The sequence below is a fragment of the Anabrus simplex genome, chromosome 9 (assembly GCF_040414725.1).
Source record: "Anabrus simplex isolate iqAnaSimp1 chromosome 9, ASM4041472v1, whole genome shotgun sequence".
NCBI classification, from domain to species: Eukaryota; Metazoa; Arthropoda; class Insecta; order Orthoptera; family Tettigoniidae; genus Anabrus; species Anabrus simplex.
In genome coordinates, this window is record NC_090273.1 from 166,730,026 (window position 1) to 166,751,463 (window position 21,438).

The 21,438-nt window shown below is 42.1% G+C and overlaps 1 protein-coding gene across 1 annotated transcript in view; it reads right to left on the bottom strand.

The window, feature by feature from the left end:
• LOC136881187 (UBX domain-containing protein 1) overlaps positions 1-21,438 on the bottom strand; it is a 334,080-nt gene that overhangs the window by 71,675 nt on the left and 240,967 nt on the right. The window contains exon 5 of the mRNA XM_067153870.2: positions 4,469-4,697. Within this exon, the coding sequence (XP_067009971.1) occupies positions 4,469-4,697 (229 nt within the window). The remainder of the gene's footprint in view (positions 1-4,468; positions 4,698-21,438) is intronic.

The following is a 21,438-nucleotide window of genomic DNA, read 5'->3' on the forward strand; positions in this document are numbered from 1 at the left end:
TCCAGTAACATGCAGCCCAAGTTGCAGGACAGATTCTTTATCATGAAATTGCATTCTGTCATTTACAACGTCATGTCGACGTATATAGACCAATGCTTCGTTATACGTGGCACAACATTGGCTATGATATTGGACAACTTCAAAAGTGTTACCAACATGGTGTTCAGAAGTGATATTATGGAATGTGCATTTATGACAAGTGATCAACTTGATTTTCTTCATTGTGCATTTTGTAGTCATTCATATTGCTTTTAGCATTTTATAGAAAGTCCTCACTTGCATTTAAAGTGGAAGACATTGGCATTGCATTTGGCCCCTGCAGTGTTTGTAAAGTGTTGCAGACAAAAGACACTCACCAGCGCTTTGAGCGGTACGTAATGGTCCTAGATAAGTTTGTTTGAGCCCAAATACTTTCCTTGTAAGTAGCAAATGACCACAGAGCTTTAGGCATGTTAGGAGCAACTTCTTCACATGCTGCTAGTACCTCTTTGGGAGTGGCAACCCCATCCTAATAACAGCCGTATCAGCTGGGTACTCAATGAGGGCGATCATCATCTTGAGTGAATTTGGAGTGGATGGTAAAATGAGAGACCCTAACTCTCACCAATCTAAAGTAAAATTCATGGGTGAATTAAAACAGGAGTAAGGAGGTACTGACGAGAATGTAGGTACACGATGAGACATACAAGGGAAGAGCGAGGGAGACAGCGCTTCGGTCAATGCAGCCACTGTCCAAATACTGAGAAAGAGAAGAGGAAGAAGAAGACTTCTATTCCAAGCTCAGTGACAAATATCTTAAACACTCATGCCATGTGCACACGCATGAATCACAGCTACTGCCACAATCTCTCTGAACTGAGGCTTTGAAGACCATGCAAGGTTTAGCAACGTGGCGTTGTTTGAGAAGTAATTAACGAGACTTTCTAAATAAACGTGATGTTGATTTGAGCAATAGTGGTGATGAAGTTATTGTGGAATTAGATTGTGTTAGTAAATTCAGTGATGGTTAATGAGAAAATTATGCAAAACAATAATAATAGCTAATGTTTTTACGTGCCACTAACTACTTTTCTGGCGGTTTTCGGAAATGCTGAGGTGCCGGAATTTAGTTCCACAGGAGTTCTTTTACGTGCCAGTAAATCTACCGGCACGAGGCTGTCGTATTTGAGCACCTTCAAATACCACCGGACTGAGCCAGGATTGAACCTGCCAAGCTGGGGTCACAAGGCCAACGTTTGAACCATCTGAGCCAATCAGCCGGCAAAACTATCCGAAATGAAAGTGCTGGTAGCTCTACTGATGGCTGGACCGATTACCATGACTTGGACTTTGACTTCAAACGAATCCCATTCACAGACGTATAAGCTATAAATTTCATGCCCCTCATAGACTCAATTTTTTTTTTTTCTTGCTAGTTGCTTTACGTCGCACCGACACAGACAGGTCTTATGGTGACAATGACACAGGAAAGGCTTAGGAATGGGAAGGAAGTGGCCGTGGCCTTAATTAAAGTACAGCCCCAGCATTTGCCTGGTGTGAAAATGGGAAACCACGGAAAACCACATTCAGGGCTGCCGACAGTGCGGTTCGAACCCACTATCTCCCGGATGCAAGATTCAAATTAAACTGAGTTACAGCACCTAAACTGATGAGGAGGTGTGTGGCATGCGCAGTAGCTCGTGGTAGTCAGTCCACGGTTGCTTGTGAATATACACTGACTGACAGAGCAAATGCAACACCAAGAAGGAGTGGTTCGAAAGGGATGAAAGTTGGGGAAAAAACAGAGACGGCGCGGACGAATAATTGATGTTTATTTCAAACCGATATGCAGGTTACACAATGCGCACGGCATCGACTCAGTAGGATGTAGGACCACCGCGAGCGGCGATGCACGCAGAAACACGACGAGGTACAGAGTCAATAAGAGTGCGGATGGTGTCCTGAGGGATGGTTCTCCATTCTCTGTCAACCATTTGCCACAGTTGGTCGTCCGTACGAGGCTGGGGCAGAGTTTGCAAACGGCGTCCAATGAGATCCCACACGTGTTCGATTGGTGAGAGATCCGGAGAGTACGCTGGCCACGGAAGCATCTGTACACCTCGTAGAGCCTGTTGGGAGATGCGAGCAGTGTGTGGGCGGGCATTATCCTGCTGAAACAGAGCATTGGGCAGCCCCTGAAGGTACGGGAGTGCCACCGGCCGCAGCACATGCTGCACGTAGCGGTGGGCATTTAACGTGCCTTGAATACGCACTAGAGGTGATGTGGAATCATACGCAATAGCGCCCCAAACCATGATGCCGCGTTGTCTAGCGGTAGGGCGCTCCACAGTTACTGCCGGATTTGACCTTTCTCCACGCCGACGCCACACTCGTCTGCAGTGACTATCACTGACAGAACAGAAGCGTCTCATCGGAGAACACGACGTTCTGCCATTCCCTCATCCAAGTCGCTCTAGCCCGGCACCATGCCAGGCGTGCACGTCTATGCTGTGGAGTCAATGGTAGTCTTCTGAGCGGGCGCCGGGAGTGCAGGCCTCCTTCAACCAATCAACGGGAAATTGTTCTGTTCGATATTGGAACAGCCAGGGTGTCTTGCACATGCTGAAGAATGGCGGTTGACGTGGCGTGCGGGGCTGCCACCGCTTGGCGGCGGATGCGCCGATCCTCGCGTGCCGACGTCACTCGGGCTGCGCCTGGACCCCTCGCACGTGCCACATGTCCCTGCGCCAACCATCTTCGCCACAGGCGCTACACCGTGGACACATCCCTATGGGTATCGGCTGCGATTTGACGAAGCGACCAACCTGCCCTTCTCAGCCCGATCACCATACCCCTCGTAAAGTCGTCTGTCTGCTGGAAATGCCTCCGTTGACGGCGGCCTGGCATTCTTAGGTATGCACGTGTCCTGTGGCACACGACAACACGTTCTACAATGACTGTTGGCTGAGAAATCACGGTACGAAGTGGGCCATTCGCCAACGCCGTGTCCCATTTATCGTTCGCTACGTGCGCAGCACAGCGGCGCATTTCACATCATGAGTATACCTCAGTGACGTCAGTCTACCCTGCTATTGGCATAAAGTTCTGACCACTCCTTCTTGGTGTTGCATTTGCTCTGTCAGTGTATAACGACCCTTGATTTCTTGATGTGAAATTCTGGGAATAAAACGCCGTCTTGGATTCAGAGAAATACGTCATTAAGGTGAAAAATCCACACATATTTTTAGGGTCAATTAAAGCGAAACACAAGTCCAGTGTTTTCATGTTTGCCAATCATATCAATGTTTTCTAATAAACTTTCACATGTTTTCATCCTGTTGTAGGTTTTATTACAAGCAAAACCAGCTTTATTTTCAGAGGAATAAAGTATGATGACTTCCACTCCAAAATGAAAAAAAGATTCCGTTATCCTTTCCTTGAAAAATAAATAAACGTGATGTTCTTTACTTGGCACAGATCCAAAGTACAGTAAAACCTCATTAATTTGAAGTCATTTGGGACTCAAAAATCGGACTTCGAATTAAGCGCCAACTCGTAATTCAGAAGTGCCAACCCCTATTTCAAAATGTATCCAACAAGGTGCATTCACAGTGTTTAAATAATGCACTTGGATAAATCACTGACAAACATAACCTCATGCAATGAAAAAACACGACTGAAAGACTAGGACAAATTATGCTGGCTCCCCTGTGCAAATGCTTTATTTTTTGGATTACTGTACTTTTGCAACTTTTAGATGCCTAGTACTTGCACGGAAAGTGCTCAACGCTCTTAAAACATCGTGGCTTATCCAACTTTCCTATGAGGAGGGGCGAAGTCTCTCGCTTTCCTGTGCATTGTAACACAGTACGATGACTCCCACCCTTGTACGATTTCCCGGCTGGCGCTTCTCTCCTTTAAAACCACAAGACCGTTTGGACTTGGCATTGACAATATTGTTCAGTGCGTAAGATTGATCCATGCCTTTTCATCAACTGTCGGCATCACCAGTGTTATAATGTCCAATAACGGAGCATTTATATGGGTATCGTCACCACTGTTCGCACAAACTGCCTGCAACATGATATTACAAGGCTCCTTAAAACGCTGAATACAAAAGAATTACAATTTCACTCAAACTCAGCAATTATGAAGCACACTGTAGACACACCGAAGTGAGTGAAACTGCAGAAAGTTACCCCTGCACGTTCCGGAAGACTCATTCTATCATGATGTGGATAAATTTTTAATTCAAAGTATTCTGTAACATACTCTTGTTTTAAAATGTAAAGGCAGTTTTGAATTAAAAGTCTAAATGTCGGTAATGGGACCGACATTGTTCTTCGAACTACGAATTATCTGTATTTCGAATTATTAATCAATTTAAATAACATGCAAAACTGTACATCATGTTTCTAGGAACGAGAGCTTCTTCAAATTAGGTGGGATTTTGAATTATCGATGTTCTACTGTAAAAGGTAACACATACTTGTAGCTTAGTCTGCGTGTAGTCTTTGGAGGGCACAGGCTCCGCGGCAGGCAAGGGGGCAGCTTCAGGTGCTGGAGCACTATCCGGCAGGGGTGCCATACCGAACTTGGCTCTCCTGGCTATCTTGTCCTGTTCTATTTGCTCCTTCACTCTCTGGCGTGCCATTTTCTCCTCCAACTTTTCTCGCTTCCTCTGCTCGACCAGTTTCTTCATCTCATCCTCCTCCAGTCTGCACAGGAAAAATTTATAAAATTACAATTTTCTCTACACTTCAAATTTTTGCACCCTACTTTGTTTTTATCTCGGATTTTAAAAAATCCAAATCCCCTGATGGACCTTGGCCTACCAAGCAGCCACTGCTCAGTCCCGAGGTCCAAACACACAAAGAGCGAGGTCTTTCTACCTCACCGTCACTTTATTTGAGTAGCCCTCAGATCCCGGCCAGAGGAAGGCTCACTATTCTTCGATTAGGTACACCAAAGTCAACAGGGAAAACTGGCTTGCCAGTAGGAGTTATACTGCTATCAAATAGCTTTAAATCATGCGTAAGTATGTACATTGTGTTGCAAAAAATCGTCACTTCCAGCAAATACGTGGTTACTATGTTCAGTGGTGAGGTCAGCGGTCATTTTATTATGTATTTTTGTGTACTAGGAAGTAGAGTAAATGCATGATAGTGATTTTGATGAAATAGAAGTGTTGAACTGATTTAAGGAGTATCTTGTAAGACATTATTTTTTGTGAGAAAACCTACTGAAATGCCTCGAGTGACGAGAGCACTGCCTAGTACAGATAAGAATATCCAAACCCTGTTTAGCACCAGAGCAGCCTTCTATGAGATTCATTACGAGCTAATGCAAAAAGTGTGAAATTAAGTTCAATAATTAACACTTACTAAGATGGAAAAATTTTATAAATGTGCCAGTGTACACTTGGCCTGCGGTGAGTGAAATAAAAGTAAAGTGTGGAAGAAATTAGTGGTATGTAGTTTCATGAGGATTGAGATTCCCTCAGATAGTGAAAATGAATCTGGAAAGCTGTTGGTGAGGTGCTGGTAATGTTAGAACTCTCCATACTTTTGCCCTCCATCTGTTATATTTATTTGCACCAGTATTTTTTGGTGAAGTCCAAACATATACCTAACTGGTGTAGTGGGAGCCGTTTTCAACTCAGTTAACTTCTGTCAAAATTAATCTATATATATAAAGATGAGAACAAATTCAGTGATCACTTTTTGTTGATTTTCAAAAAGCTTATGACAGTATCCACCGTGAATCATTATTGCATACCCTTATTGAAACTTGTTAACCTTATGCGGTCAGTCTCAGATATACAAAATCTAAAGTTAGGTTCAGAAATGAAATCTCTGAGCCATTTGAAATACTGATCTTGTTGTTTAACTGTGTGCTGGAAAAAATTACGCGTGAATGGAATAATACCTATATAATGGTCCGTTATTGGACATTATAAATTTTCCAGCTAACTCATTCTTGGTTGCCTGCGTTTCGCCCTCGTGTGCTAAGTTAGGCTCGTCAGTTGGGACTTAGCACACCACCCAAGATCATTTGATGGCCAGGCAGGCATCTATTTTTGGAAGTGAGACATAGCTCTCATAGTGCATTGGCACTGCTGCTAGCTTCAAATAGCCTATGCAGTGGCCTCCACGGTATGCACTAGCCTTGCGTCTTGGGTGGTGTGCTAAGTCCCAACTGATGAGCCTAACTTAGCACACGAGGGCGAAACGCAGGCAACCAAGAATGAGTTAGCTGGAAAATTTATAATGTCCAATAACGGACCATTATATTGGTATTATAAATTTACTCATTCTCGCATTTGGTGATGATCTAGCAAATAGTATTGAACAAGCTAAATTTCAAGTAGAGGAATTGGAACGATTAGCAACGAAGGTTGCGTTGAAATTTTTTTTTGAGAAAACAGAAATGATGCCATCTTTTCAAGTTGACACTTCACATATTATGTTAAATCTCTCTCTTTCCTAGCATTTATCCCTTTTTTTTGCTAGTGGCTTTTTCATTGCACCGACACAAATAGGTTTTATGGCGACGATGGGAGAGGAAAGGCCTAGGAGTTGGAAGGAAGCGGCCGTGGCCTTAATTAAGGTACAGCATTTGCCTGGTGTGAAAATGAGAAATTATGGGGTCCGCTGCTTTGCTACATTTCGTCCTATTGCTGACATCTTGCATGTTGGCCTTGATGTTGTCAGTCCACCGCTTTAAAGGCCTTCCACGTGGTCGTGCTCCTCCCGGATCGACTTGGAGAGCTGTTTTAGCAACTGAGCCATCCTGCTTTCTCATAACGTGACCATACCAGTGCTCACTTTCTCCACATTTGGAGCGAACATCTCCATTTCTTATGTGGTCACATCGAGTCAGTCCAAGAGTCCATCGAAGCATCCTCATTTCCAGTGTATGAAGAGTCTGCTTGTGCTTTTTTGTCATTGGACGACATTCTGCCCCGTAAATAGCTGCTGGGCGTACCACGGTCTTGCCTTTAGATGGTGAGGCATCTTTCTACTGCAGAGGACTCCGATGACTCGTCTCCACTTGAGCCAGGCTGCATTTAGTCGCGCTCAGGTATCAAAAGTGGCATCGTAGTTCGAAGTGACAACTGACCCTAGGTATTTAAAATGCATAGTTTTCTGCAAGTCCTGATTATTGATCCTTATGGTCCCCCTAGTTTGGGGGCCACATTCTAGGTATTCGGTTTTCTGGGTGTTGAGGCGCAGCTAATTTGTTCCTCCAAGGTTGTGTCTGGTGCTGGAATCCAAGGCGTGTGTGCTGGGCAAGTACCACATCATCTGCATAAAGAAGGGTCCAGGGATGCGATGTCTGTATGCCAGCCGGTGCTGTATCCAAGCAGAGGATAAATAATAAAGGCGATAGAGCTGAGCCCTGATGTACACACACGGTGATATCAAAAGGCGGAGAGATTCCACCTGGACTCCGGACCACACTAGTTGTATTATGATACATAAGTTGTACTCAGCTTAAATAGGCTTCCGGGACTTCATGACTACGAAGAGCTCGCCAGATGAGATCATGCGGGACTTGGTCAAATGCTTTTTCTAGGTTCAGAAATGTCATGTGTACACTCTTCTGCCTCTCCCTATGTTTTTCCATCAATGTGGCATGTGGCATGGATGGCATCGATTCTGCTGCAGCCCTTAACAAATCCACACTGGTTGGATGTTACTGTGACAATGTTTCTGAGCCTGTTGTCCAGCACTCGTTCAAATATCTTCAGTGTAAGGCAGAGGAGTCGAATAGTGCGGTATGTTGAGCAGTCGCTCACGTCTCCTTTACCCTTCCAGATTGGGACTGCCTATAGAGATGGCTAATTAATTGGTCTATTCTCTTTCCTATTGTTACTAAAAAGGGTCTTTTTTCACCTATTCGTCAAAGAACTTCTTCATTGGCGAGTTTTGCTGTCCATGAGATCTTTTCCATCCTCCTCCAGCACCACACCTCAAATGCTTCCAGAAGTTTCTTATCACATGCACTAATAGTCCACGTTTCTGAGCCATACAAGGCCACACTCCAGACACTCCTCTTAGTCTCCACATTTAAATTCCTTGATGTAAGTAGTATCCTTTTCTTGTAATAAGCAATCTTTGCTCAAGCAATATTGTTCTTTATGTCGACTGAACTTTTGCCATCTGGAGTGATTTTACTTCGTAAGTAGGTAAAGACATTTACTTGCCTTAGTCGTGTATCACTAATTCTGATGTCGACTGCAATATGTTGGCGGTTGCATACCATAATAACGGTCTTTTTTTGTATTGATTTTCATGTTATACTAATCTCCCAATATCTCACATTATCAAAAGCTTTTTCTAAATCCACAAATGCAATAAACAAAGGTTTTCTTACATCTATTTGTCTATAACCTGTCCTAACGTTAGAATACCTTCTCGTATGCCTCGATTTCGTCTAAACCCAAACTGATCTTCAGCCAAATGTGGTTCAATTTTATTGCTTATTCGGTTATATATTATTCTTGTCAATATTTTTTACATGTATAACAATAGACTCAAGGTGCGATGTTCTTCACATTTTCGAGTTCCAGGTTTCTTTGGTACAGGGATTATGAGAGACTTTTTAAAATATTCTGGAATTTCTCCAGTTTCATATATTTCCGTGATCATTTTAAAAATATAGCCGTGTGTTTCATCATCCAGTCTCTGTATCATTTCTCCAGTTAGTTCATCGCATCCTGGTGCTTTATTAGGTTTCAGTTCTTTCACAGCCTTAAGATTTTCTTCTTTTGTTAAAGAGGGTCCCAGTTGATCACTTTTTATGTTGTCTTCATTTTCAAGGTCATTTATGTCAGTAGGATCTTCATATTACTTCCATCTTTCTCCCACTTCTTTGCTCTCAGACAACAGTTTCCCCATTTCCACTTAATATGCTGTTACTACGGCCAGTGACTGTTCTGAATTGTTTCTTAATCAATTCATAAGTAGTTTCCATGTTTCCTTTCTCCATTCCTTCTTCTATTTCTCTGCAAACCACAGCCCATTTCATGAACTGTAGTAAGTGTCCTTTAAGTTGCACAATAGAGGACTTGATGGCTGCGACACCTAATGCCCGTGATTTGGCAAAATTCTGGGCAGACACTATTTGATATGTATGTTATTACGTACCATTATGCTATGTATGCTTCTGATACGAATAAATAAATAAATTAGCCTTCTTTGCTTCTCTGTTGACTAGGTTTCGGAGTCTCTTATAGTTTCTGATTCCTTCTTCACTCTTTGAGTTTTAAAATTTCCTCCTTTCCTCTATAAGTTCAAGCACACAATCTGTAACGCATGGTTCTTGTGCTTGTTTCGTCGTTTTCCCTATTACCTGATTTGCAGCTTCTATGATAGTGTGTTTAAAGCCCATCCTTTTCTCATTTATTGTACCATTAGGTATTTCTGCGACGTTCTGTTTGATGGTTTTCCTTGATTCTGTCTTGTTTTAGTTTCCTGGCATTCTATCTGCAACATTTTCCCACGTTTTTCTTCTTCTTTCTTAGTCTTAAATCAGATTTTAACAATACTAGGTTGTGGTCACTAGCTACATCAGCCCCTGGATAACTTTTGCATTGTCTGACTTGGTTACGGTATCTTTCCATTACCATAATATAATCTATTTGGTATCTCGCTTTATCTCCAGGTACACCTTCTTCTCTTGGGCTGTTTGAACAATGTGTTTGTAATTATTAGTCCTTTTGCTTCACAAAAGTCTATTAGTTGTTGTCCTCTGTCATTTCTCACTCTAAGACCATACTGACATACAGTCTTCCCATCTTCTCCTTCACCAACAGAAGCGTTCCAGTCTCCAAGAAAAATGAGGTTCTCGTTGTCCTTAATCGTATCCATCAACTCCTCTGACTGATCATATACCTGGTCCACTTCATCTGTATGATTCATTGTTGGCATGTACACCTATATAATTATCATGTCAACTGGTTTATTCTATCACTGTATTGTACGTAGCTCTGAACTCGTACACCTACGTTCCCACACCTGCACGGCTTCCTTTTTCTCCAGAGTATATAATTCTAAAGTTATCACTCCAAAAGTCCTCCTTCTCAGGCCACTTTATTTCACTCACTCCTAATATGTCTATAAGAAGATGTACAATATTATAAGGAAGGATCCACCTTTCAATACTCTGTAGTAAGTTGAACTAAAAAGTAGTTACAACCTGTTTATTGGGACCGGTTTCAACACATTTCAAGTGTCATCATCAGCCAATTAGCGAAGATCTTAAAACAACTAGTACATTGAATACAGGCAAAAAATTAACATTGTATAATATCATAGCAATTCAGTTAATGTTCAAAACACAATAATCACAGTCAAGAGAGTAAACAGAACATCACTATCTTGCGCCGAAAACAAATATAGTTGAAGTTCATAAGCACGTCAAGTATGCACTTATGTAAAGTCGTTGCTAGGCAGGTCTTGTAGGCATTTGTTTCTCTGGCCGAAGAGTAAAAGGTGACGTGAATGAAGTCTTAGGAAAACAGTGTAGGATTTAATTTCGTGAAATTCAAAGTCGATACATAGGTTTTAAAATAATTTAAAACGTTAAAAAAGAATAAAGCCAAATAAAAATATATTAAAAAATAGGAAGAAATAATGAAAGATATACGAGGTTCAACTCGAAACAACTTGCCGTAGTAATTGATAAAGAAATGATAAATAGAGAAAGGGGGTGGGGAACGTTTATTAGAGGGTGGTGATGATGGTGGTGGTTGAACCTCGTATTTCTTTCATTATTTCTTCCTATTTTTTAATATATTTTTATTTGGCTTTATTCTTTTTTAACGTTTTAAATTATTTTAAAACCTATGTATCCACTTTGAATTTCACGAAATTAAATCCTACACTGTTTTCCTAAGACTTCATTCACGTCACCTTTTACTCTTCGGCCAGAGAAACAAATGCCTACAAGACCTGCCTAGCAACGACTTTACATAAGTGCATACTTGACGTGCTTATGAACTTCAACTATATTTGTTTTCGGCGCAAGATAGTGATGTTCTGTTTACTCTCTTGACTGTGATTATTGTGTTTTGAACATTAACTGAATTGCTACGATATGATACAATGTTAATTTTTTGCCTGTATTCAATGTACTAGTTGTTTTAAGATCTTCGCTAATTGGCTGATGATGACACTTGAAATGTGTTGAAACCGGTCCCAATAAACAGGTTGTAACTACTTTTTAGTTCAACTTACTACGAAGTATTGAAAGGTGGATCCTTCCCTATAATATTGTACATCTTCTTATTTCTCTATTCAATACGGAACAATCATGAAGTTTTTAACTTTAAATAATATGTCTATGTCATGTTTAGCCATCTCCTTTTTTAAGTTCTCTAGTTTACCACAAATGTTGAGAGAACATATATTCCAAGTTCCTAAGATAATATTTCTTGTGTTTCCTCCACGCTTTGTCCCAGACCCCAGCCGGAGATCCGAATTGGGGACTATTTTACCTCCGGAATCACATTTAGTTCCAAAGCCCACCATCATTGCTGCATAGCAAGGGATATCCAGTGGGTCTTTAATGGAGTGGTTTCCCTCTGGCCTTCTCCATCCTATGCCATTGACCATACTGGTTCATCCGCCTTGAAGAGCAGTTTCCCCACTCCAAGGGCAAGAGAGTGCCCTACCCTATACCCGCTCATCCGCCCTCCTTGGAGGCCGTTGGCACTTGGTAAAGGGCCCCTTATCCCGTGGGGGTATTCGGTCCATATCTTCTATCCAAAAATAAAACCAACTTGGTAAGACTTGGAGTTAGTTCTTCCACCCTCCAAGCCGTTTGGAGACTTCCTCTTCCACCTTAGAGACCGTTGAGCATTTTCTTTTTAGCCTCATTTGATCCGCCGGTACTTATTTGACAAGCCTTATTCGCATCTGTCCTGCATATCTACAGGACGTCCCTTATCAGTCATTGGGACGCGCCGTGTCGGGATTGAGGCCCCCATCCCCAACACGAGCACAACAAATTATCTGGCAGAGTTACAAGAAACAATCTCTTTCGATTAATGCTAAATTTCGACATTATTAAGCCAGAAGCAACATACGCATGTGAAACATCATTTAAACTGAATACCCAATCAACGACAAACTGCAGAAACTTGATAGAAGAATTCTTCGGACAATTATTGATTGACGATTGTTGTTTAAAGGGGCCTAACATCGAGGTCATCGGCCCCTAATGGTACGAAATGAGATGACAAATTAAAAGTCCAAAATCCTCCACTGACCAGAATTCAAAGCGCGAGGACGAAGAATGAATGGATGGATTGGATCCGACCCACAGTGCCTCAGATGCACAGAAGCTGGCACAAAACAATAGTAGTACGGACCAAGGGACTTCTATAGCACGATGCTGAATCGATTAGAATATGCTCGTTCTCTAAACGGCTCCAAATTCAAGGTCGTCGGCCCTCATGATGGTATTTATCGCTCGAAAAGTAGAACCATGGTATTTCCCATGTTGCAGTACTAATCAAGAGTAGCGCAGACTCACGGTACTACTCACAGGTAATGAAATTCGCACATGTATTACAGACCTAATGTGTTTCGCACATTGTGGCACCTTTGACAGGAAATGCAAACCTGTGGTGTTCATCACCTAAGTGTACTAACCACAGGGACTCGTACTATCCCGTGGTGTTTCTCATAGAGTGGGTGGTAATCATAGGCAAGCCAGAACCATGGTGTCGCTCATATAGTGCTACTAATCACAAACCTATTTGGTACCCAACATAGTGGTACTACACACAAGTAAAGGTGACCCATGGTGTTCCCCGCGTGATGGTACTAATCACAAATAGTTTCATGGTTCTAATTTGATCATCCCTTGGTCACCCCTGTTAGTCGCCTCTTACGACAGGCAGAGGATCTATGGGTGTATTCATTGTCTGCGTCCCCCACCCACAGGGGGTCAGACAATTATTAACAAAAGAAAACCCACCAGTTTAATGTTACAAGATGATATTGACGGTTTTCACTTTACAAAGGAAATCTGATACGTCATCCTGTTCAATACATACATATCTCCATCATTAGATGGAGTAATAATAGTCAAACAAGTTTCAACTCATTTGAGCCATCTTCAGTGATAGAAGGTAAAACTTATTTACATAATTGACGCTAAAAAGTGTGTTAAAACGTAATGAAGGAAAGACTGAAAAATAAATGTGAACATGACAGAATTTAAAAATTCAATATACAGTAGAGTCTAGATAATCTGACCTAAACGGGACCTGGAGTACGTCGGATAATACAGAATAACTTTGAGAATGAAGTGAGACAAACAGGAAGGCTGTACTCTAGTACTAAAAGAATGACATGTTTTACGGTACTCTATTTATTGAATTATCAATCAATTGTACAGTACATGCAGTATTGAACGAAAACATTCCAAATGTCCTACGAAAAGAAACTTGTCAACAATGTCCGCTTGCCTGCTGATCCACGTTTTCTTGCTGCGAGATTCCGCCATCGACGAAAAATCAGCACCTCTCTTGCGCTTGCTTCCGTCTGTTGCTCAGCGTAGGTTACGGCTATTTCCAATGCACTTAATCCTTCACTCTGAATCATCGTTTTCTCCTTTTGCTCTGCAATACCTCGTTCTTCTTCATCATCCTCATTTTCATTAGCTTTCACAGAATCAATATCAGAGTCAGTTAGTTCAAACAGCTGATCCTGTGCACACCACTTACAGCATCCTCACAGCCAGGAATGCAATTCAGTAAGGGCACAATATTTTCCATGTCTTCTTGTACCACCTCCTCTCAATGTTCAACCTCACTCAACAATTTGTTCCAAGAATTTGCTAATGTCGTTGTTTCATCTTCTTCCCAATACTGCGCTATCCAGTCGATTCGTTTCAACTTTTGTATCACGTTGCCATTTTCCATTTCATGTATCAGGGATGAAAGGAGTTTCCGCCGATATTTCCTCTTCAATGTTTCCAGCACACCTTGGTCCATTGGCTGGCATAAAGACGTCACGTTAGGAGGGAGGAACATGACTTTGATGTCCCCACTTTAAGTTGCTCTTCATTTGGGTGTGATGGAGCGTTGTTTAGTAGAAGAAGAGCTTTTCTAGGGAGATTGTTTGAAGCTAGATATTTTTCTACATCTGGGAAAAAGTGTGTAAAAATCCAGTCTTTAAAGATATCAGCAGACATCCAGGCAGCCTTCTGATTCGTGTAATGGACTGGAAGAATATTAACAGAAATGTTTTTATAGGCCTTATGCTTCTTTGCTTTACCGATCATAAGCAATTATGCTTTTACATTCCCAGTAACATTACTACAGGCAAGAACAGTAACTATTTCCTTACTACACTTGTAGCCAGGTGCAGACGTCTCGGCTTCGGCTGCGAGAGTTTTTGATGGCAGCACCTTCAAATTTAGCCCAGTCTCAAGACAATTAAAAATCTGATCACCGGATAATCCTTCAGCAATAATTATTTCCTGAAATTCCTTTTTAAATTTCACAACCTCATCAGATTTAGCTGACAGTTTTTCTCCACAGATATTAAGCTGCCTAATGCCGTACCGTTTTTTCCACCGATCATGCCACCCAGCACTAGCAGTAAAATTGGGGTCCCCTTCACTTAACTCCTTCTGGAAATACACAGCCTTTTCATGCAGAATGGCGCCAGATATTGGCAGGCACCTTTCCCGGTGTTGAGTGAAACAAAGAAATGGTGCTTCACCTACTTTTTCGCACTCACATTTTTTCACTGCTTTCTCTGCTCTGGTAGAGCACCACTTCTCAATTTCTTCCCTCTTTTTTCCCAGTCTCCTACTGTAACACGTCCAGCACCATAATCTGAAGCCACTTTTTAAAGAGTTTACCCTTTGGCCAGTCTCTTTAAAGCACTAAAATTGTCTTCCATAGAACATACAATAAAGTGGAAGTATATGACGGAATATCGACATCAAAAGAAATAATCCAGACAAATGGAGTTCTGCAAGGGGACCCACCGAGTCCCATTCTGTTTAACGTCACGACAGCAGACATCACAATGATTCTAGAGGAAACAACTTCAGTTTCTCTCTATGTTTACGCAGACGACATGGTCCTGGGTTCCCCAAACCGGCAAGAGCTACAGAAAGACCTAAATAACCTTCACAATTGGGCAGTTGATAATGGTCTCAACATAAACCAGAGAAAGACAGTGTACATGGCTTTCCGAAAACGGGGAAACTAGCAGCGGAAAACAAAATGACTCTCGGCGAAGAAGAATTCACGTCGGCGTCACCCTGCAAACAACGTGCCACTCTTTCAGACGACCACATAAATAACGAGCAACAGCTGCCATCAAAGGAATATACGATCTGAAAAACATAACCAAACTCTCGCTACGAGCAGCAATGACACTCTTCCACGCCAAAATAACTCTCACTATCTCATACAGCCTAGAGATAATATGGGAAAGGCTAACCACAACAGACCTCACCACGATAGAAAAAGTAAAAGCACGATTTCTTAAGAGAGCACTTGGCGTGGCAAGATCATCACCGTCCAGACTAATCTATGAATTAGCAAGGGAACCTTTCTATATAGAAGACCTCCGATTCAACCCACACCTGCCATCTACTCCTGCAAATGGAGAACGTACTTGAGCAGAAGCATCTGAAACAACAGGACATACCACTGGATTTTTATGCAATGGAAGCAATGACCGATAGACGATGGACACAGGAAAATCAAGAACTAAGGAACGTAATCACTAGACTCGCCGTACACGGCTTCCATCACAAAAATTGCAAAAACATAAAATATCATGAACCGAACAAAGAATGTGTAATTATGTTCTCTGTGTGAGAATCCATGCGACAAATACCACATAACACTGTGTAGTAAAATGGAAAAGAGCGTAGCTGACTATAGCAAAGACTAAACCGCCTCGAGCATATGTGAATCGCAGTATGTAGTGTGACAATATTTCATGCTTACTTTGTAACCTTGAAACCTGTTGTTGTATCCCAATTATATGGCCATCTGGCTGCAATAAATTCTTATTAGAAACAATCACTTTCTCCCATTTACTCGCCATACTCCGAGGATATGAAAACTGTAACATCTGCATCCAACCAATACTACAATGACTGAAACCTCACTGCACAACGGTCGCACCTTCCACACCGGGTCTCCACCAAAAGTTCAAATCAAGTCTACCAGTGTCGGATGAGCGAGACTCTACTTTATACACATTTACATGGAGTAATAATCAACTCGTTTGACACAACTGCAGTGAAAAAAGGTTAAAGTTATTTACAGAATTGATGCTATAAAATGTGTTAAGACCTAATGAAGAAAAGAATGAAAATAAATAAGACATGACGGAAACAAACTTAAGTGATTATGGCGAGGTTGTGCACCGCAGTGTGTTATAATTAAAAACAGGACAAAATCACTGTTCTAAAAATTCAAAATGACTGTCTGTCTCCGTTGAGTCACCATCACAGTTAAGAGGGCAGCGAAAAACTTGAGAAACTAAGGTTGAGAGGAAACATGTACCAGGTAAAATGTGTGTGACACATAGCGGAAAACTGCCAATGATGATGATGATACTTGTTGTTTTAAGGGGTCTAAGATCGAAGGTCATCGGCCCCTAATGGAACAAGATGGACGACACGATACACGATATTTAAAATTTTAACATGTATCCACTGACAAGAGTTTAAAAAAAAATGGTGATGAGAAAATGAGCATGAGATTAAAACAGCAGTGAATCTAATTTGCAATGCCTTATTTCCTAATAAAATAAGAGAAAATACAGGGAAAAAAAAAGGAATAAGGCATTGCCTGGTAGTGCAGATATATATACATAATTTACATTGGACGTTAAAATAACACATTAAAATACGCAACACAAACTAAAATGAAGTCAAGGCGATAAAGGCACAATTGACACAAATTTACTTGTCAGACGAGTCTAGTGTCAGACCTAAGACGAAACACTGGTTAATAGAGCAAACGCCTGAAAAGCCTTACATCTGATATGTTTTTGACATGCTCTATTGGTGAAAAATATCTAATTCCCTCCATGGGAATTTAGAATTTTTCAACCACATTGGTACTCGGACAAGAGTCCTTGTTTCCCCAGACACCACACGAGTCGGCGATTTACCATCCTCTCAAACAGCTTACACAGGCAGTTTGTAAGACAAATTGGTCTGTAACTTCCTGCATACTTAGGATCTTTGTCAGGCTTGAGGACAGGAATGACTATGCCCTCTCGCCACTGAGATGGAAAATCACCCTCTATCCAGATTTGTTGAACACACGAAGGAGATATAGTAGACTATCATCGCTAAGGTGTTTCAACATCTGGTTATGGATGTTGTTCGGTCGAGGAGACATGTCCTTGCAAAGCGCTAAGGCGCTGCGGAGTTCCCACTCTGTAAAGGGCACTTTGTAGTCCTCTGAAGCTTGGGTGGCAAAACTAAGGTGATGACGTTCTGCCTCCCGCTTCAGAGCAAGGAAATCAGGATGGTAATTCCCGGAGCCAGATACATCCGTGAAATGACTAGCTACATGGTTAGCAATCGTGAGAGGGTCAGTGGCGACACTGCCTGCAATGGAAATTCCCGGTACAGGAGATGATCCTTGGATACCCGAAATCCGCTGAAGCTTAGTCCACACTTGAGATGATGAAGCATGTGACGTCATAGATGACATATCTCTCCCATGAAGCCTTCTTACTTTGGCAAATAAGAACTCGCGCCTTAGCGCAGATTTTCTTAAATGTTACCAAGCTGGCTGCAGTAGGCTGTCTACGGTAACGTTTGTGAGCACGACGGCGTTCTTTGATAGCTGTTGCTATTTCTTCATTCCACCAAGGAACGAGTTTTCGGCGAGGAGTCCCTGAGAAGAACAGAATAGACTCCTCAGCAGCAGCAAGAATAACCTGGGTGATGTAAGTTATTTCCTTGCTGACGGTCTGCCTGATATCATCGTTAAGGACAGCTAGTGATATGTACTTTGGCCAATCGAGGAGGAGCCTCGACGGATTTTTGTTTCATCAAAGTAAGGATGGGAAAATGGTCACTGTCATAAAGATCGTCGTGTGTGTTCCACCGAAACAGCGGAACTTACGTCTATGCGAGAATATGTGCCGTTACGTACATTGAAATATGTTGGTTTCCCTGTGTTCAAAATACATTTATCCAGCTCTGTTACTAATGTTTCCAGCTCTCTTCCCCAGGGGCAAGGTGTCTCAGAGCCCCAGATGGGGTGATGGGCGTTAAAATCTCCCAACAAGAGGAAGGGAGGTGGAAGCTGATCTAGAAGATCGGTGACATCACTGATGTTAAGAGACAGGCTTGGTGGAACATAAACATTACACACTGTTGTTATGACAGGCAGCGGAACGTGAACAGCTACAGCCTCCAGCGGGGTTCTTTTTGGAACCTCCTCGCTGTAGGTATCAGAACAGACAAAAATTCCAACGCCACCGCAGGCCCGGTGAGCATAATGTCGTTCTGTCAAGTATAGTCGAAAATTTCTCAATACCATATGATGACCTGGTCGGGAATTTGTTTCCTGAATACAGACTATACTCGCCGAATACTTGCTAATGAGCTGGTGCAGCTCAGCAAGATGCCTATCATAACTGCTACAATTCCATAGTAACAGTGTCATATTGTAGGTGTGGACTTCTGAGGTTTAGGTTAGGAGCAGCGTAATGCTACCTAACCTACACTCACATCTTCATCCGAAGATTTGTGCTCCATGTGCACGCCTTGAATTTCTTCGACGTAGTCCGGGGACGGGGTTTCTTCCTACGAGGGGAGCGCGCAGGTCTTCCAGAAGGAAGACCCGCTGGCGCAGAATCAGGCCTTCCAGGTGGAGGGCGTGAGGCCCCATTTGTAGGAGATGTAAAAGAATGCCTGTTAAGGGCGCTCTTCTTCCCCGCCGTCGATTCTTGTTTAGTTGGGCTGGGTGGTGATTTCCCAGCCCAGGTTGACGATGCTGCCTCCGCCGACCTCGTGGGGGAAGGAGATGTAGTCTTCTTCCCCTTCTGTGCCGGCGTAGGTTTCTTTGCCGGCACAGGCTTTTTTGTGGTTATTTGATTTATTTCATATGGCAAAACAAGAATACATTATAAATACTTATAGGTACATATTTCTTAAATAAGTATGTAAGTTTTAGGTCAGCATTCAAAACTTAATGTCCAGACTTTTCAGCCAGTCCACTGCTTCTTTAGAGGTTGTTTGTTTTTGATTTTGAAGTAAAGCAACTTGGTGCCTTCAATACTTTATTGCATTTGATATGTCTTAATGATGCGATATCACAACTTGATGACGGACATGACTGTTGCATGTGTAACCATTTTCAACAATACAAAATCATCTGACCAATTGGAAATAGGCTTAGAAAGTGCCAACTTCAATTAATGAAATAATTTTACAAAAATGAAAAATCTCTTCATAACATCTTGCCCCCCTTCAAAGGAGTTCTTTCAACTAAACTATTGTAACATTGTAATCTTATACCTATTGTAAAAACACTTATTCTGAACATATGCATTAATACAAAACTCTATACATACATATTTTTATCATTAAAAGAAAATAATATTGAAATTATATCTTTGATGAAAAATAACACAAAGTTAAAGATATCACGGGAAATCTTGAATTCAGTTCTCCTTGTCATCCCCTTCAATGGGAAGAGGGCATATTTTCTTGATGCTTCGGGTGAAAGTCCCACCAGCCGTCCGAACGGTGACAACCCTCACCTCACCATCTCGTCCAGGGTGAGCTTGAACTATCCTACCTCTGGGCCACTCTAGAGGAGGGATGTTGTCCTCAATTAATAGCACCAAAGAATCAACATCAATACGTCGATTGGTATCATGCCACTTGACGCGTTTTTGCAATTCCTGCAAGTATTCTCGCTGCCATCTCTGCCACAACCGCTGCCGAATTTTCCGCAAGTGCTGCCAACGTGACAAGCGGTTATCGGGTTCTCTCAACAAATCCCTCTGCACAGGTTGCACGATCGAGTCACTTAGAAGAAAATGTGCTGGTGTTAAGACTTCTAAATCATTTGGATCATTTGGCAAGGGAGTAAGGGGACGTGAATTTAATACCGCCTTTATATCGCAAAGAATAGTGTAGGTTTCTTCGAAAGTTAGCACACGTCCCTGTGTTTCAGTCAGCAAATGTCTTTTCATCATCTTTACAGCTGCTTCCCACAATCCCCCAAAGTGGGGTGACCGGGGAGGAATGAAACTCCACTGTATCTGCTGCTGAGCGAGTGAGGAGGTAATGGTCGTTGACCCCTTTTCCAAAAAGGATTGGATATCTTGTAGTGCGTTCGCTGCTCCAATGAAATTCTTCCCATTGTCAGAGAAAAGCTGCTTGCACAAACCTCTTCTCGCCGTAAAGCGTTGCAGTGCAGCTAAGAAAGCTTCGGTCGTTAGCTCCGACACCAACTCCAAATGCACTGCCTTGGTACTGAAGCATGTAAATACAGCTACGTAACTTTTGTAAGTATGAATGCGGCCCCTTCTGTTGCTTTCTCTTACAGATATTGGGTCTGCATAGTCCACTCCTGTGGTAACAAAGGGTCGAACAACTAACGTAACCCTTTCTTTTGGTAAATCTGCCATGCGTACCTCTGGAACTGTAGGATGGTAACAAAAGCACTTCAGACACCTCTTGACAATCCTTTTCGCTTCTCTTCTGCCGCTGATAGGCCAATATCGTTGTCGAGTTGCATGTAGCAGTTGCTCTGGGGGACAATGCTTCACACGACGATGTTCATTCTGGTGATGTGATGATTTGCTGGTAGCAGCACAGGATGTCTCTGTTCTGATGTTAGCTCCAAAAAACGAAGCCTTCCTCCAACCTTAATCAATCCGTCACTATCCAGAAACGGACTGAGTGACTTTAGTGAACTCTTCTTTGGGAGGTCTTGATTATTAATTAAGCGATGTAGTACTTGAGGGAATGCTTCTGATTGTGTCCATTTGACTACCTGCTTCTCTGCTTTACAAGTTTCTTGTATTTCTAGTGAACCTTTTTTCCTTTCTGGCGGCTTGAGTTTGCAATTATAAATGAATCTTTGACAATATGCTACTATACGGCATAATTTCGGAAATGACGAGAATTTACTCAGTAGAATGCTGGTTGATGTTGCTGTCAACGTAACTGTTGTGACCTTCAGCTCTGGTAGTTCTGTTTCAAATTCTTCTGAATGCTCTGGTTGTTGACGTTGTGTGCGAAGCCAAGAAGGTCCACTCCACCACAGCTTTTTATCTTCGAGTTCTGCTGAAGTAATTCCTCTTGAGAGAAGATCAGCTGGATTTTCAGTCGAAGGAACATGCTTCCAGGTGGTTGTATCAGTGGCTTCTTGAATCTTTGCAATCCTGTTTGCCACAAATGTCTTCAGCAGCCTTGGCTCAGTGTTGA